Source organism: Ambystoma mexicanum, chromosome 6q (assembly GCF_040938575.1).
Source record: "Ambystoma mexicanum isolate Mex_15411 chromosome 6q, UKY_AmexF1_1, whole genome shotgun sequence".
Lineage (NCBI taxonomy): Eukaryota > Metazoa > Chordata > Amphibia > Caudata > Ambystomatidae > Ambystoma > Ambystoma mexicanum.
The window spans coordinates 96,416,312-96,432,696 of NC_090937.1; the positions used below are offsets into that span (position 1 = coordinate 96,416,312).

General features: G+C 44.4%; 1 protein-coding gene across 1 annotated transcript in view; it reads right to left on the bottom strand.

The window, feature by feature from the left end:
- The window catches only part of PKD2 (polycystin 2, transient receptor potential cation channel), a 309,434-nt gene that overhangs the window by 77,400 nt on the left and 215,649 nt on the right, over positions 1 to 16,385 (bottom strand). The window contains exons 12-13 of the mRNA XM_069630542.1: positions 16,233 to 16,350; positions 1,990 to 2,153 (exon numbers count right to left, since the gene is read on the bottom strand). Coding sequence (XP_069486643.1) covers positions 1,990 to 2,153; positions 16,233 to 16,350 — 282 coding nt within the window. The remainder of the gene's footprint in view (positions 1 to 1,989; positions 2,154 to 16,232; positions 16,351 to 16,385) is intronic.

Consider the following 16,385-nt stretch of genomic DNA (forward strand, 5'->3'; position numbering starts at 1 on the left):
CACCTCCCCTTCTCTGGTTGACCTCGATTTCCCCGGCATGAGCCATCCTTTGTTAAGTTTTGATCCCGCTCTTTTCCTCAGCTTGGACCTGAATGTGAAACTCAGCCAGTTGGGCCTGGGCCGCCTGGGCATCCTTCTGCTCAAACAAAATGGAGTCGCACGTGTACATTGTGCTGTATTGAGGTAGACATATAGTTGGCTCATTCCGCTCTATTCTTCTACTTAAGCATTGAAGGCGGTATCGATTACTTAGCATCTTGCGTTTCAAGCTTATTTACACACGTTCAATAAGGCGGTTGCTTCCATCTTGTCTTATGGCACCATTCTCATACGTTTTCACAGTGTCTCTCCCCTTCGTCCATTACAATTCTCCTTGCAGTTGTCGATACTGGCATGCCTAGCTTTCAGTAGGCTCTTCTGGTTGTTCTCGGGGCTGCCTAGGCCCTTAGTCTATTTCCATTGCATTCCCCTAAGGCCTTCGAGGTTTCCTTGTGGACAGTCTGTAAATACTCGTTGTTTCGTACCAATGGTAGGTACGGTTGTCTGATAGGGTACTGTGCTGCCCAAGGTTGCCTGGTTATGGGAATTTCAACAGGTATTGATTTTCCAATGTACACAGGGCAGCGGCCCATTGCCGCTCTTTGTTGGTTCAGCTGCTCCTCGTACGTCACATACCACGGCGAGTACCTTACTGGCAACTCGCAATGGGGGGCAGGGGTGCAGGTCATATCTGGGACCTCCTCTACACAGGGTTTATCCATGGAACACCTTTGGACATCCAGATAACCAGTGGATGCAAGAACATAAATGTTCATGTTTTTTCACACACCACAGATATAACTGTGTTTTTTAGATACACAAGAGGGAGTAGTAAAACAATACTGTATCTCCCCCAGTGTCCTAAGCCTTGATGCAAATGTGAGGGGTTTAAAAAAAATCGTTATGCCTAGTATCTTTATAGATAGGGTTCAGTCCAATGAAATTGATATACAAGATCTAGATGGTAGATTGAGAAATTAGGACTAACCTTCTCTCTATCCCTTTACCTACATAAGTGGCACACCAACGCCAGAGAAAGACAGCATCTTAGGTATAGTTAGTTGTTTTTGTGAGGGTGATATGTAGTGAGCTTTAGACCACTTGATAAAGCAACCAGTGGAATTTAAAAACGTCCATCTTTTTTGTGTTCAAATGTTTAGAGATATGGGTGAGCGTTGAAGCTCCTATAGACCCTTTTTTTGTTTTAAAGAATCCCATAGCACAGGATTTTCATGTAAATCTATGTAAAGTAGGAGAAATGAATATTTTGCGCACAGTCACAGGTGCAAGTTGCTCCTTGTCCTTGTAATTAAATAAACACAATGATATCCCTGCAGATATATTTCCATTGACTGGTCTCCCCCAATTTTGATGCGCTCATTGCCTGGGGTGTATGCGTCAGTATGACCCAACATTAAAGTTAAGCCTGTATTAATTTGTCCAGAACATTTGTAGGTGTGTGCCTCCTTCAAAAAAGGGACTACTGCTGATCAGAGGGAAAACTGGAGCAAATCCCTTACTCCACTTTTCTGAATTGGCATGCTTTGTGTGTGGCCTATGGCGGTGTTCCTCATCTGAAGCACCTGCTCCTGACCTTGCTTTGTGCAATCGCATTTGCATACCACTGACTCCTCTGTTTAACCACTTCTTTGTCTTCCTTGTTGCGCTCATTCACATTTTGGGCACACCAAAGGTTTCAGGGGCATCTTACATTGGTAAGTGCCTTTTATTAGAGAGCAAAATATTCTATTGTGAATTAGAGCGATAGGATTGTTGGCTATGAAATTTGTGCATAGGCTCAAACAACTATATTGCAAACGTGTGATATCCTGCGCATCAGGGCTGCGTCTATCAGGAGCAGGACAGAAGCCATTTTGGCTCAATTCAGGCTGCACGTCAAATCAAGCTAAACCTGCCCTATAGGAAGCCTATCAATGTTAAAAGACTTACACTTGGAACTCTTCGTAGGACACACCACTGGAGCTGCTACCCCGTCTCCGGGAGCTGTGCCCACTGTCCTCATCATCGTCCTCCTCGGAGTCATCCAAGCTGCGGGGGAAGCTGCGGCCACTCATTGGTCGCGGTAACGAGGTGCGATCCAGATCAAGATCCTCCTTCGGAAAAACAAAGAAAAACACCCAATGGAGGACCATTTTACAGAAAAGCACAGAGTATAGTAAGTATTAAACTAATTGCCTCTTTCCATCACCATACTATCTACGCAAAGTCAGGTTTGGTTAGAGTAGATGATCAAGAATTCTTGTTTGACCACTGATTTTTTTCTAACATGACAGATATACAAATTACATTTACAAATGTAAAATGACAAAATATTTTTCACTGTACATTTTTTAAATTGAAATAATATGAAGCATTTCACGCAGGCCTTATTTATGCAGCTTATTGTATACACAGGGTAAAAAATGTGCACTCGCAACTAGCCATTGGTGGTGATATTTGACTTTTGGCAAGTAAGAAATGGTGTGCTGTGTGTATGTGTAGAAATGAGTTGGCACGTGATGTTTTATGGCTGGCTAGTAGCTGGCAACTTGGAATTTTGACCTCTGATTACACACATTTATTAAAGTGCTTAGACAAGCTTCTGTTCTGCATGTTCAACATCTATACATTCATTAGCCTATTAGGCCTGGCGATGCCGCCCATCAGCACATACACACTTGGGTCATGCAGTGAGTTTTATGCAGGGTGTGGGCCTTCCCCGACAGACAGGTGACAGGCAGATGTATCATGCCTCCCGCTTGTGGAAAGCCACCACCATCATTTGAGCACAGAATTAACCACCCCAATCTCCCAAATCCTAGCTATTCTAAAAGGCTTCTTTCCTCAGGAGCAATGGTAGAAGTGTACTGAAAAAAGTAGTGGAACTGTGGTCTCGGCAAGGGAGAGGGTAGGCGGAAGCACAGTGCAACATGCGACAAGCTGTTCTTCCCGGGGCATTGCAATAGTTTAAGAGACTAGTAACTCCTATTACAACTTTACACTTGCACAAGGACATGAATGGAAAAATCCTCTCTATAGAATGGTGAATATGGTCGTGAAAAGTAGAGGAATGGTAAACGGAAAAAATATAAGTAGTGGAACACCGTTCACGACCGTTCTTGCTCACTTCGGTCACTGCTTAGGAGGCCTCATGGAAAGAAACAAACCTCAATAGAAACAAACAATATATATTAATGATGGGTATCCTGAAAATCCGGCATGTTGCCGGCCCTCGAGCCGATCTGTGCTGCCGCCATTCCCTCTATATATGATGTGCCACTGTTAATTGCACCAGCGACAGATACATATTCCTACACAGTGTGTCAAGCCCTTGTAGGTCTTCGTGCAATGGGCACAGAAACAGAAAGGGGTCCACCATCACCTCTGGGCAGAAGCACTTCGCCAATGCATGGTTCTGGATATGCCAGGTATTGGAGACTGGGGCATGAGAAATCGAGCAAAGTCAAAATTGCACATACTGCACACTTAACTCTACGGAGGTGAGCGCTGCCTAAATATCCCACTACATCCAGATGTTTATCACTCAAATAGCTCTGAACCAAGGGTTCTTTTCCTAGCTTTTCTTATTATTATCTGTCACTCCAATTCGAAGGGGGCATAAAGAGATCAGGATGCCTAAACCTATATGAGCCTCCAGCCTCACCTCCACAGTGAATACTTTAAGAGTCCCATCATCAGGTGTCCACAAAGGATGAATAGGCTAAGGGCATAGGATGTATTTGATTTCACCGAATTTACTTTACCTAAAAGTGAAATCATCGATTTTGTTTCTTCGATTACTTATTATTATTATTATGCGGGTGAGAGCCCCGCCCCCTCCCCACTTTCCCCTACCTTATCCTAAACCCTTACTAAGCCCCCCATCTATGTTTTTAAATGTATCCAAATTCGACACATTTTTTGTTGTTGAAGATTTCACATTCGGTGAAAATGTATTCGGTGAAATGCACGGATAGGAAGAGGATACACTGTTTGTCCCTGTAAGGACCTAGGTCCATTACCTCTTCCCCATCACCCATCCCATCTACCGTCGCATACACTGCTGCCTCCCCCTCCTCTGCTTCTCCTCGGCCACCCTTCAAAACTACTGCAAACCACAATGTGAGTTTGTTATTTCTAAAGCCTAAAGGACTCTTGGATACTCCACTACTGACCCTTATTGTATCCTGCAGTTGTGTCAGCACCTGATCTCAACTACCAATGGCCCGCCTGTGATCAATGTTCTCACCTACAGCCTTGCATTTAACTGCCAAAGGGGCAGTCCGTCCAGCTCCAATCTGCTCCAGAACACCAAGAGCACAAACCTATACCTCCACTACTCTCCCCACTGTCTCATGTGCTCCTTCGGGGCAACACACCCCTACACTCTCTCCCTACTGCTCTCGGTTTATCATGACCTTATTAAACCTACTCCTCCACCTCACTGTTCTTTCCCTCTTTCTCCAATGCCCTGCTCTCATCTCTCCACTCTCCCTGCTCTGCACTCCGCTCATAGTCCTATCCCCATTTTCACTCTCTTCTTACCACCACCCTGGCTGTTCTTCTCTCCCCTCCTCACACACTATTCTCATCTACCCTTGCCGTCTCCCTTCACCTGCTCATGTATCTATCTCCTCAGTTACTGAACTTCCAAGTCATGCTCACTCTCCCCACCACCAAGACATGCACTATATCCTCCCCTCTCTCTCAGCAGATGATCTTTACTCTCCTTTAAAATACCAAAACACCTTGTCCACCTTTTCTCCCCCGCACTACTCCTTACTTTGTAATCGCCCCACACTCTCCACACTATCTCACTTCTCCACCTCTTCAACTCCACTCCTACCCATCCTTTGCTGTGCCAAACTACCCTGCATATGCACCGGTCACCTTTGTCCACCAATTCACACTATTGAACTTCTCTCTCAAATGCATCTTCCCAGCCTTCGACAAAGTCTCAGTCATAACTACTAGCAAAAGCCTACTGCCGACTACATCAAACCCTAGCATGTCGCTCCTATACGGCACGATCTTCAATCAGAATCCATGTAAAGATGCAACGCCTCTCATAAGGAAACGTAAATTAAAGCGGCTTTAACGTAAAGGCCGTTTTTTATTCTTACAGGATACTTTCCATTTGTCACATGAGGAAGGAAGCCGATCCCTATGAGTAAAAATAAGAAAGGCCTATGACGTTCAATTTACGTTTCCTTATGAGAGGCGTTGTATCTATACATGGAATCTGATTAGAAGGTTCCTGTTGAATATTAAGGTATGAAAAAATAGCGGGTGGACTTAAAGTGTTGATAAATCATTTAGAGCCTATTAAAATAACACGAAATAGTGCCTACTCTAAATGATAGTATGAGAGTTTGGCTGACCATCGGCCAACACATATTGATACACTATAAGTGAGTTTTGTTATGTATGACTAGATTATGTTTAATGTTAAAGACTGGAAATCTGCCAGCCTTGATGACCCAACAGCCATTTCTGTTGCCTTATTTGGCTTTGTTTACAATGTCCCGGGAAAGGGAATAATTGAATTTTTCCTTTTTGTTTTTGTTTTTTTTCCGTAGCAATTTATACAGCCATTGCAGGAATGGAGATGGATTGAAAAAAATGAAGAATCGCCCATATGTTTGAGTAGAGCAATAAATAGGTAATTGGCTCCTCTTCACCCAAATGATAGAATGAATCCCTCTGCTGCGGAAAACAAGGGTTAGTGGCTCAGTGTTATGAATTTTAACAGTACTATGTTTTTACTTGTTTTTTAGTAACTTCTAAGCCGCAATTTGGAAAGAACACGCGGCCAACGTTTTCAAAGTCCTGAAGAAGACGGATATCAGCGCCCGTTAGGAGATAGCTACATTACACATCGTCGAAACTAGCAGATAAGGGAAGTCTCACAAGAAGATAGAGAGGAACTTCGATATCATCCTCTATAGACACCTTTAGTTGACTATTCATTGAGTGGTTAGGCCTAATGGACCTACCTCCTGCAGTAGGGGAATGAAGTTTGTGTTTCTTGTATTCTAAATAGGCGCCTAACACTTTAGTGTTTTTTACACTGTCTGTGTTATTTTGCACATGGACATTTTGCACAATTAGATGTTTCTCTATGTTGTTTGAAGAAGAGATGATTTGAGGCATAGCCGAGATATATGTATTATGTTTACATGAAAATCAAGTGAAAATAGAAGCTTGAATGTATATTTAAACCTTTTTATGCTGAAACTATGCTATATTAAATTATATATTTGTATTTGATGTTTTTATATTAGAATATGTTTAATAAAATGAAAAATGTTGTTGATAAAATGGTTCATGTTTCATTTGCCATACACTGCCCTGAACCCGAGTACTCCTGTATGGAATTCTATCATGTAGAAAGTAAGTAAATGAGGTAAAATACTTGTTCCATGTGGCATCATCCTAGGCTTGCATTTGATAGCTCTAACCCCAGATGCCCATGAGGAAGGGGATCCCCACCTCTAGATTTGAAGATTTGACATGAACATGCAATTCAGGTATACACTGCATGACCTCAGAGCAATTACCAGAGCACTCAACTGAGGTAGTTTCAAAACAAAGAAGAGTCTAACATTGCCAGGGCCACTCAGTCTACAAACTTCATCCCAATTCTGAAAATCAAAGCCAATAAGAATAAAAAGAATAGAAATGTACAGGAACCACAATTTAGAAGGATGAACAAGTAATGAAGAAATACAAAGAGCCTTAATATTTAATTTTAAGAATGGGTACATGATAGTAATTTCCCTATGATTACACAACTCATGAGATTACATGATTTCTGTTTTTATTAATGTGCAAGAGAGAGTGAGAGTCTGTGTGGGAGGGATGTCATGATACTCTTTTGTCTTTCTTTTTTACACAAATGGAGTGATATGGCGCTAAGCAAGGTGATTGCAGTGTGTGTGCTTACTGGGTTTCAGTGAGGGGTTTGTGTGCTAGTACATGCCCATCCTGTTATGGAGGTTATAAAGGAGTATGCATTTGGGTATGCTGCGTAGCTGAAATGTTTTCATCTTGGCTTTTTAGGTGGTGCCCTAGCACCACCTACAAGCCAGAACTATTGGCATAAGAAGAGAAACCAGGACACAGAGTGTGCAAGTGTTGTTTGTGTGACGAATCCAGGGAATATGTCCCTTCTCCTCAAGGAGGAGCCACCCCCTTTGGGACTAAGGTGAGCCCCCCTATGCAAAAAAACTCCCCAGAGGATAGGGCAAGTGGGATCTCCATCAGGGTGATCCCCCGCTTAGGGGACAAGGAATCCGTAGATGAAACGTGTCTAACATCTTCCTTAACACCAGTATCCCAATTTTTTGTTTGGATACATGGGGGCTGATAATGTACAAGGACCTTCAAAGGTGCTTGGTTTGGCTGCTGACCCCACCATGATGCCAGAAACACAGAACTAATGGTGTTGCATATCTCGTTGCAAAGAAGAACGTAAAGGGGCTGAGACCCTTACCTGCGAGAGACTTAGCCTAGGAGTGGCTGCACACAGTGGAAGCCCACGCTGTGGTGCCAAGCCAATCCAGCCTGGAGGCAGGTCCATGTCGCATACGTGGTGAGGGAGGAATCCATGAGCCTGCGGAATTTTGCTGAATCCAAGAGGGCAGCGAGACCCATGCACCCAGGTTTCCAGCAGAGAGAAACCAAACAACCGCAGACACAGGACACCATCCATAATACAAGACAGGCTAAAGAGCCACAGCGCCCAAATGGGGCTACCAGAGACCTGAGAGTGTCAGTCTAGAAAAATGGATACCTCTACTTTGTGACCGCAAATGTATTTTGGTGGCCGTGGGCCAACCGTCTCATGCACGATATGACAGAATATAGGTTTTCGAGTTTGCCAATGAGCGGCCATTTTGATGTAACAAGAATCACCATTTTGTTTTCTAACCATTGCTCATTGCTTTCTGTTCCTATTGCTTCGCAGTATATTTTCCGCTTACACTGCTCGACTGTAAAACATTGTTGTCCATATGTGAAAAGGACAAGGCCGCTAAGCCGAGAGAATAACAATAGTTTGCTGAAACACAAACGTAGGCAGCGCCAGGAAGAATGCCCGGCTCCCTCCCGAATGTAGCCTTGAAGCAGAGCTGCAGGGCATTTAATCATTTCGCAGCTGCCAGACAGTCTCGTTATATGGTAGAATATGTTAGAATAATACTGCTAAAGGCTTGAATTATGCTTTTCTTACGGCCCCCCTTTGCTGAGCCCGCTAGAGCGTGTCGGCTCACAGGACACGTATAGCACCTAATAGATAGCAAGGTCCAGAATGCAACTCTCCCCCCCCCGTATGTAGCTTGCTTCCAAGAACAGAAGCGCTGTGTTCTATTCAACAACTGAAAAATGCCTTCGCCCTCACAAATTGCAAATTGTTACTAGAATAGATGTTTGAAGGTGTCATAGTAGTCAGAGATGTCCATCATCACACCAAGTTCAAAGAAACCCATTAAAGGGGGGTGTTAAACATGTCATAGCTGATTGTTTGATATGCATTTTGTATATATGTGACTGATATACGTAATTCACTCTCTTGCGTCCCTCGAGGTCTAGAGATACACGTCGCGGGGCGTGAGACCGAGTTGGCCAACTGAGACTTTTGCTTTGCAATAAACCCTAACTTTGGGAATACAACCTCGTGTCTGGCGTATCTTTCGTGTGTGGTGACTCGCCTTGTTTCCATAGACATCAGGGTCCCCTAGGGGCCCCTTTCAAGAGAAAAAGAAACACCCAGGTGGGGTGAACCAGAAACCAAGACCCCACAAGGGCGTACCAGAAACCTGAGAGAAAGATACAGCCATAAAGGGTGAACCTGAAACCAGGACCCTGTGAAGGGGTAAAAGCCACCAGAGAATTCAAAGGTCCGAATGGCCGAAGAGCACAGTCCAGGGCAAGAACCCAAGCCACTCGCAGATGGTGGGTACCATGTTAAGTCAAGACTGCCAGTAGAGTCAGAGATCTATGCTGGACCAACAAAGTCTGCTGCTTCAAAAGAACTTAAATACCCTGGAGGGGTGAGCAAGAGACACAGCTTACAAAATTGGAGGGTTTACAGATTCAAGTGTCTCATTTAAGAACAAACGTTCTAACTTAAGCAGGACATTGGTGAGGGAATTGTGAGAAACCTGAAGGTGTCTCACACGCTAGTCCCTGGGGATATGGCATCGAGGTGGCCATGTCACGACCATCACTTTCTGATCTAGTTCCTGGGAATGAACCAGTGCGGGAGGATCACCAGGATGAGGGGCCCTTGAGGAGTGGAAGTGGGACGCGGTATCCCCTTCCCAATAACTTTTCCCCATCCAATGCATTTATTTATGATTTAGAAAGTGCAAACTATGGCCTGGAGGCATCAAGGCGCTGGATACCAGGTTACCGGGTAGGATATTTAGTAACTCAAGCACCACCCCCCCCTTTCCCGACACAAACACTTTCTCACGGTCAGTTCACCGTGAGCGACAACGGACTAACACCAGAGCCTAACACCTGACATGTCCAAACACCATGGACAGTCTAGACCAGGCAATTACAGATTGTTGCACACACCCGACTTCCATCACACTTCAACACACAGATAAAAGGCAGAGCATGAAAGCACACTCAGAGGGAGGCCAACCACAGGAGGATACAGCAGTTCCAAGATGGCTGTTTAATATGAGGAGAAAGACGGCGAGACAGGAGAAAGTCGCAAGGAGGGAAGTACCCATGACCTCTAAATACTGTTACTTTCATGAGCCTTGGAAAGTAAGAAACCGAAGACAAGGAACTAAGGCTGATCAAACCTGCACAGTGTGTTTGAGGTACCCGGGGCTCTCCTGCGTCGATAACCAAGGCGAGGAGGAACGAATGCCGCCATGGTACTGTCCTTGGCTCCTACAAGCAAGCAGCATCAGAAAATATATTGCAGCCGGTGAGTCGGAGAGACTGATACCAAACAGGCTTGTGTTTTGAACCAACGTTGCAAGCAGCAACTTTGTATAAAGTGAACAGTGTGTGAGGCGCTGACGATGAGCTACGCAAATATAATTGGAACCAAAGAAGTTATTGAACTTTGTGATTGAACTTGGGAGAAAAGATACTGTGCATAGAGTGGTCCGGCGCCACGCGCCCACTCATTTAAAGGTCTCTGTTAGGTATCCAACTGATGCCGAGTGTGAGAAAAGGAATATTGAGTTCGAAGTGGTCATGCAACGGGTCTTGCTAAATCCTGTGCACATTCGAAAATCTTTGATAGTTTAAAGTACATCGTAATTGGTCTGAGCCCAGCTGAGGGGAACTAATTGACTAAGTGAAAGGGATCTGAGCCCGGCTGAGGGGGACCCAGGGTGAACCGTGAGTCACCCGTGAAACAACTCTCGGACATTAGTGAACAAAGGGATCTGAGCCTGGAAGACGGGGATCCAACGATGAACTTTTGAAAGGGATATGAGCCTGGCTGAGGGTGATCCAAAGAAAATATCGTTTACATGTTGTTTTGTGTGCATCATGCCCTCTGGGTCAAGAGACTTGCACGAAGCAAAGAGACTTGGGCACAGGAGGTGCTAAACTGTGATAATAGAACTGTATTCACGTGCTGCAGAAGTCAGAGTGTGTGCACGGTTTGAGTGAAGCGCCTTGTCCCGTGCTGAAAACGTGGGGAAGGGAGGCCAACAGCCCAATCATCCCGACTCATCATTTTGTGAACACTTCTTTCTTTTTTCATGAACTTCACTGCACATTATTTGTAAATTAGTAGTAAGGATTGGCAATCCTTTTTTTGTTTTTTTAGTATAGGCCCTTTTATGTTGACAAGACACTACTAGGACTGCAGTATTTATTATTTGATGGTTGTACCTTGCTCCCATCTGTAGATTTAGGTTTAGATAGGCATTTATCTCACCCTTCTGAAAGTTCAATAAACACCCTTGAACTGTGGTCACTTGTGTCCGTTTTACTGTTGATACCATGCCTTCCTTACAGGATCAGAAGTACTATTTATTTGTATAGAAAATTAAGAGACTTGTTTGAATGGCATGAACCGGCCAAGGCCTGAAAAACTAAAAGGAGAAATTGAGGGACACTTGGGAGGGGGTTGAGGGGTCAGGCACCAACCAGCATAAGCCAAGAAGTCGGGAAAAAAAAACACTCCTCCAAGCTAAGTTCTGTTTTCCTTGTTGTTATTGGTAGAGCCAGTACGCGGGATAGACTCGCTTTTGACAGAGGACAACGATTATTTGTTTAAGACGTACGAACAAGCACCCATATAGAATAGGGAACCCTCATCGTAGATAAACTAGGCATTTTCTTTACTTTAATAAAACGGACACACTTTGAAACATGTCTTCTTCTCCGTCTCCCATGTCTGATTTACCACATTTTGCCATGTCCACACCCATAGCACAGTCATTTGTATGTTAAAAGGTCATATTACCCTCTGAAGCCTCCCTATCCCATCTACCTTGTTTATTACCCTAACACATCCCCCCCACATGCATTTGCAGTATAATTAGTTGAAAAAACTTTGATGATCTCTCCCTGGATGGAAAATCCTGCGATGGAATCTAACTATCACTACAGAAAAGGCCAATTGCTAAACAATTAATCTAAATCAAACTAACTCCCAACACTGCGAAGTAGTCAGTAGGGAGAAGAAGCCAGCTGTTTTGACAGTGAGGCACCATGCTACGTATAGAATATAGCAAGAAGTCACAGTAAAACCATACTAGAGATTCACACCTTTCCATGCGCTGAATTACCAAGCCTTTATCATACCATCCTTGGGGTATTTTCCACACATATATATGCCCACCTAATGTTTCCATCACATTTCCATTTGCTAAAGGGGATTTTATTTTGTAAATGTCCAACAACAATCTTGATCCACGTTCACATGATGCAACATGGGACGGAACAAAGTCCCATGGACTGAAGCAACACATCAGTTTTTGACTTACAAGCACCAGTGTCAACTGACTCTGCAATTATAACAGGTTAACAACCATTTAATTGTGTTGGTGTTTTTGGTTGGTTATTGGTAGTTACACACCTTGCTAGTGTCTATCTACATGGTAAATGTCATTTTTCTTGGAGAATCATCTGCGCTTGTAGGCTCAGGTCTGTTAAATTTGAAGATTAACCCCTCTGCTGGCTACCCAAGTGTTTTAAAAATGAAGATTTCTCCTGTAACACAGTGAATGTTGGCTCCTGTTGAACCAACTTTTGAAATATGCATTTCAAGTTGTTCTTGAAATACAGTTGGACATCTGATGCAAATCGTCAGCTCCTGGACTAAATGCCTGTATAGCACTATGGGCTTGAGCGTGCACGCGGTACCATCAACACAATATCCACAAACCCTGACTGACTTATTGATACAGCTTAAAGACTCTCAATGAAGGTCCTCACACACTGGAGAGTTCTGTTTGTAAAGGTTGGACATGTGCCAATAGCAACAGGAATTGGAAAAGCCAAACATTTTGGCTTTTGTGAAGTCATGGGATAGGCATTTGACAGGCACTTCCACAGCGCGTTATAAATGACTTCATATCATGTCATAATCGTACTACCTGGGCCAAACCACGACAACAGATGGCAAACAGTGTGAGTACTGGGTACATGAGAGCAGCCCCTGGCAAATGAATATCTAATGCTTGTACACAAGCTAAAACTGTTGGTTTTGCCAATGCTTTTCCATACATTGATTTAAACACTGATGTGCGACTGAGCGCTGCTTGCGAGTGACCTGTGCATTTGGGTGAGAATCCTCTTGTGTGTATTTTGAGTTGGGGGAAGGAGTGTGAGGAATGAGCATAGTAGAGAAGAATAAGGATGGCAGAGAAAGTTGTGTCGGGATGTTAAAAAAAGGGGTAGGTATTGGAAACAACGGAGAGGGCAGTGGCTGGAAAGACCAAGAAGAGATGGGGGCCAGTGGAAACAGCGCAATTAAAATGGTGGAAAAGAGAAGGGTCAGGGGAAAATGGGTAGATGGGCGCAGAGTTGAAAAGAGCGGAGAGTGATGTAAGCAGGCAAAAGACAATTAAGGACAATGAAGGAAAAGCGCATATTGGAAGGAGCTGAGAGATGGAGAGAAAAGAAGGGAAGAGGGAAACGACCGACCAGGCAGAAGCCAGCATCAAAATGTTTCTGGGGGCTGGAGAACAGTTTAAGAAAATGGGTCACGAGTAAAGCCACTTGTTATCACCCCACACCCAATGCCCCTCTAAGCACCTGCACGCCCTCTATTAGTTGTGTGGGGCTTTGCTTTGTGCACTCTGGCTTCAGTAACATTTATACATAATCTGTCTCTGCTCCCAAATGTCCTGAAAAAAACTAGTGCAGCATAGGGGGTCAGCGTTGATAAGCCACTTGCGCTGGGAATTAACCAAGACACCTTGTTGGGGTGATGTTCGGGAACTGCAGGTCTCAGCATAGCAAGAAAACCTGCTTCAGTATCGTTAGGAAAGATTTCTCTGAATGCAATTTTCCCTCCATATTATGGAACCCCAAACATTTTGCTTTTGTCTATCCTTTGACTATCCTATCCTGACTTTTTCAAGTGGAGCACAGCCTTCAGGTAAACTGCCCCAGGCTTTTGCTAATTTGTTATTGGGAAACTGACACGTCCTTCAGACTGTCAGTACTGGGACACTATGTTTCACTTAATCTTTTACTTTTAATCTTTTACTTTGTTGCCATTTATTGGTAACTTTCCTCATTACTGTGCCGCGCACTGGGGTCCTTTTGTTTTAGGGCCCTAGACACCCTCTAAGGAATTTTTGGTGAATGTACAAATCTGCCTACCACAAACTGGTAGCAGCAGTTTACTGTAAATTGTATTTTTACTTCTTTTGAACAACCCATACCGCGTTTACCGTGGATGGCTCATGAATGTGGGCCAGTGCCGAAAAAATTGCTGTGCCACAAAGGCTTTTGTTCTGTCCCTTGGCCACCTTGTCCCTTGGCCTCTCCACAGGTCGACCTGACCTGTGACTTCCTTATTTGGGCATGCAGTCTCCCGCGAAAACCGCATCTTTCGCAGGCTCCTGCATGTCACGTGTGCTAGTGCCCAGGAAGAGGGTTCTGACTGTCTGATCCCAATCCACACTACTGGTACCAGGATCTCTGGTATGCATGAATATGAGGACCACCGTGGACCACGACTGACGTGCATGTAAGGGGGCATATCTTCTATTGGTTTTCCAGATCCGATCATGTAAAGGTGCCTTGCATCCATTCCAGGTCGATCTACAGTGGTTCATCTTGAACTACAGAAGGAGCCAAGTATCCTGTGAGCTGAAGCAGACCCGAGGACTCGCCAGAGATGGCAACCTGAGTGCGCTGCTGTCCCGTTGGATCCCTGCTTTGTTCTCGACTTTAGAAGGCATGCAAGGGCACTTCAACCATTTTTTAGTAGTGGGAGCAACTACTCTCTGCGTCTCCTGATTTCTTGGAAGTGCTCCTGGGTCATCCAGTGAACTGGCCAGCTCTGCCCATGGACATTGCATAGGAGCGCCGCCGTTTCGGATTGGGGCTCAAAACTCTGGGAATCCCTAGCTTGTGGTTCTCAGCACTCTCCCACCAAATTTCATAGGCCTAACTCCTCTGGGTTGCAAATTAGTTGAGTGCATCACGCTGCAAGCCTTTGCGGTCCCTGCCTCACTGTGTTGTTGTGATGGTCCTTGTGGGTGACTTTCCCACCTTCTCTGCTGTGCCCAGAGTCCTGCTGCACCAGCATTTTCTTCTTCTTCTTCCCTTCATGGGCAGAGTTGTGGCTACTGTCCCAGCACAGACTACTGTCCCGCCCCGCAGCACCTGAGAGCCAGATCAGATGGCAAAGGCAGAATTTACAACCTCAGATGACCTCGACTAAACTGGCATACTTTGGTCCGGATTGGAGTGATAGTGATATGCTTGTGTGGTAACTGTTCATTTATTAGTTTGGTTATTCGTGTTGTTTTATTGGGCCTAAAATAAATGTATATGTATGTTTGATATACACCTTTCTAAGAGTATTCTGTGTTATCCTTACTGTGTGTGCTCATTGTGGGCTTCTGATCACTCTCACACCTTCTGAGACTTAGTCTTGATCGCCTGCCAAGCTAACGTGATTGGTGTGCTTGTCCAGAAGTTTCCCTGTTGCACTAAACTAGGGTGGCCTCCTAAACATCTGTCCATTAGGACAGAGTTTAGAAATCCACTCTAGGAACTAGATGTTTTTTGCCTGCAGGTTACACATAGATTGTTGCAATCGCTGCATTAACCCACTGCTCTTCCCCCTCCCCGGTGCCCTAGGCTTGGCACAGTTCTGCCTTTTGCCTTCAATTTACTTAATTTGGAGGGCATATGCCCTCCAAGCCAGTGGCTGCCCCTGCAACTGTGCAGGAGACTGGTGTACGAAGGATGACGACAGAAGACAGAGAGGAACACAGCAGAGGGGAGAAGCATGTAGAACATGGGAGAAGCATGTAAGAGAGAAAGATGATGGGGGCAACAAGAATGACCCACAAGTGGTTGATAGTGAAACGAAGGAGAAAGGCTGAAAGAGGAAGATTAAACATTATAATTAAAAGATATGTGTCCACTTTTGTTCATGTCCAGATAATCGTTTTGAAGTGTCTTCGGCAATATTTTTCTCTCCAATCTCTGTAATTGGGCAGAAGTAGTCTTCTCATTTCCACTTCCATATAAAAGACACGGCTGAACCCTTTTTTTTAAAATGCAATTGAGTTAATTTAACTCTCAACTCCCCAACCGGTTATATTTCATTAATGGTGGGGAATACTTGTAATTCTGTTTCACATGTCCAGCTAAATTCACTGTACATAGTCAAAGGCAATGTCAATGCTTGAGCTGAATTCCTTTATTGCTGCTGGTGCAGACTTCAATTCAGCTGAAAGATGGATGTATAGAAGCTTCATTGGCTTGTTAGCGTCTCCTCCACAGCAGCACAATAAGCAAGCCACACCCAGCCGCTTGTTATTGGGCACCCTCCATTCTTGCAGAGTCAATGTGCAACACTAAAATGATGGATCTAGCATGCAAACGAGCTGAAGCTATTGCCCACATAATGCAGTAACAAACGCCTTTAGTTACTGTGTACCTCCGAACACTGATCGAGGCTAGTCATTGGTTAAACGAACGAGGCACCCATAAGTCTTGAGCAGAACATAGCTTACCCTTTCCTTCTCAAGGTCATCTCTCATCTGTTGGTGCTCATGCTCGGTCAGTTCCTGGTCACCATCCTGATCGTACTTGGCAAAAATGGCTTCTATCTCTGCATCAGTGTGTCCTTTCCTTGAAAAACAAAGATGAAACGACCAGCATTTATC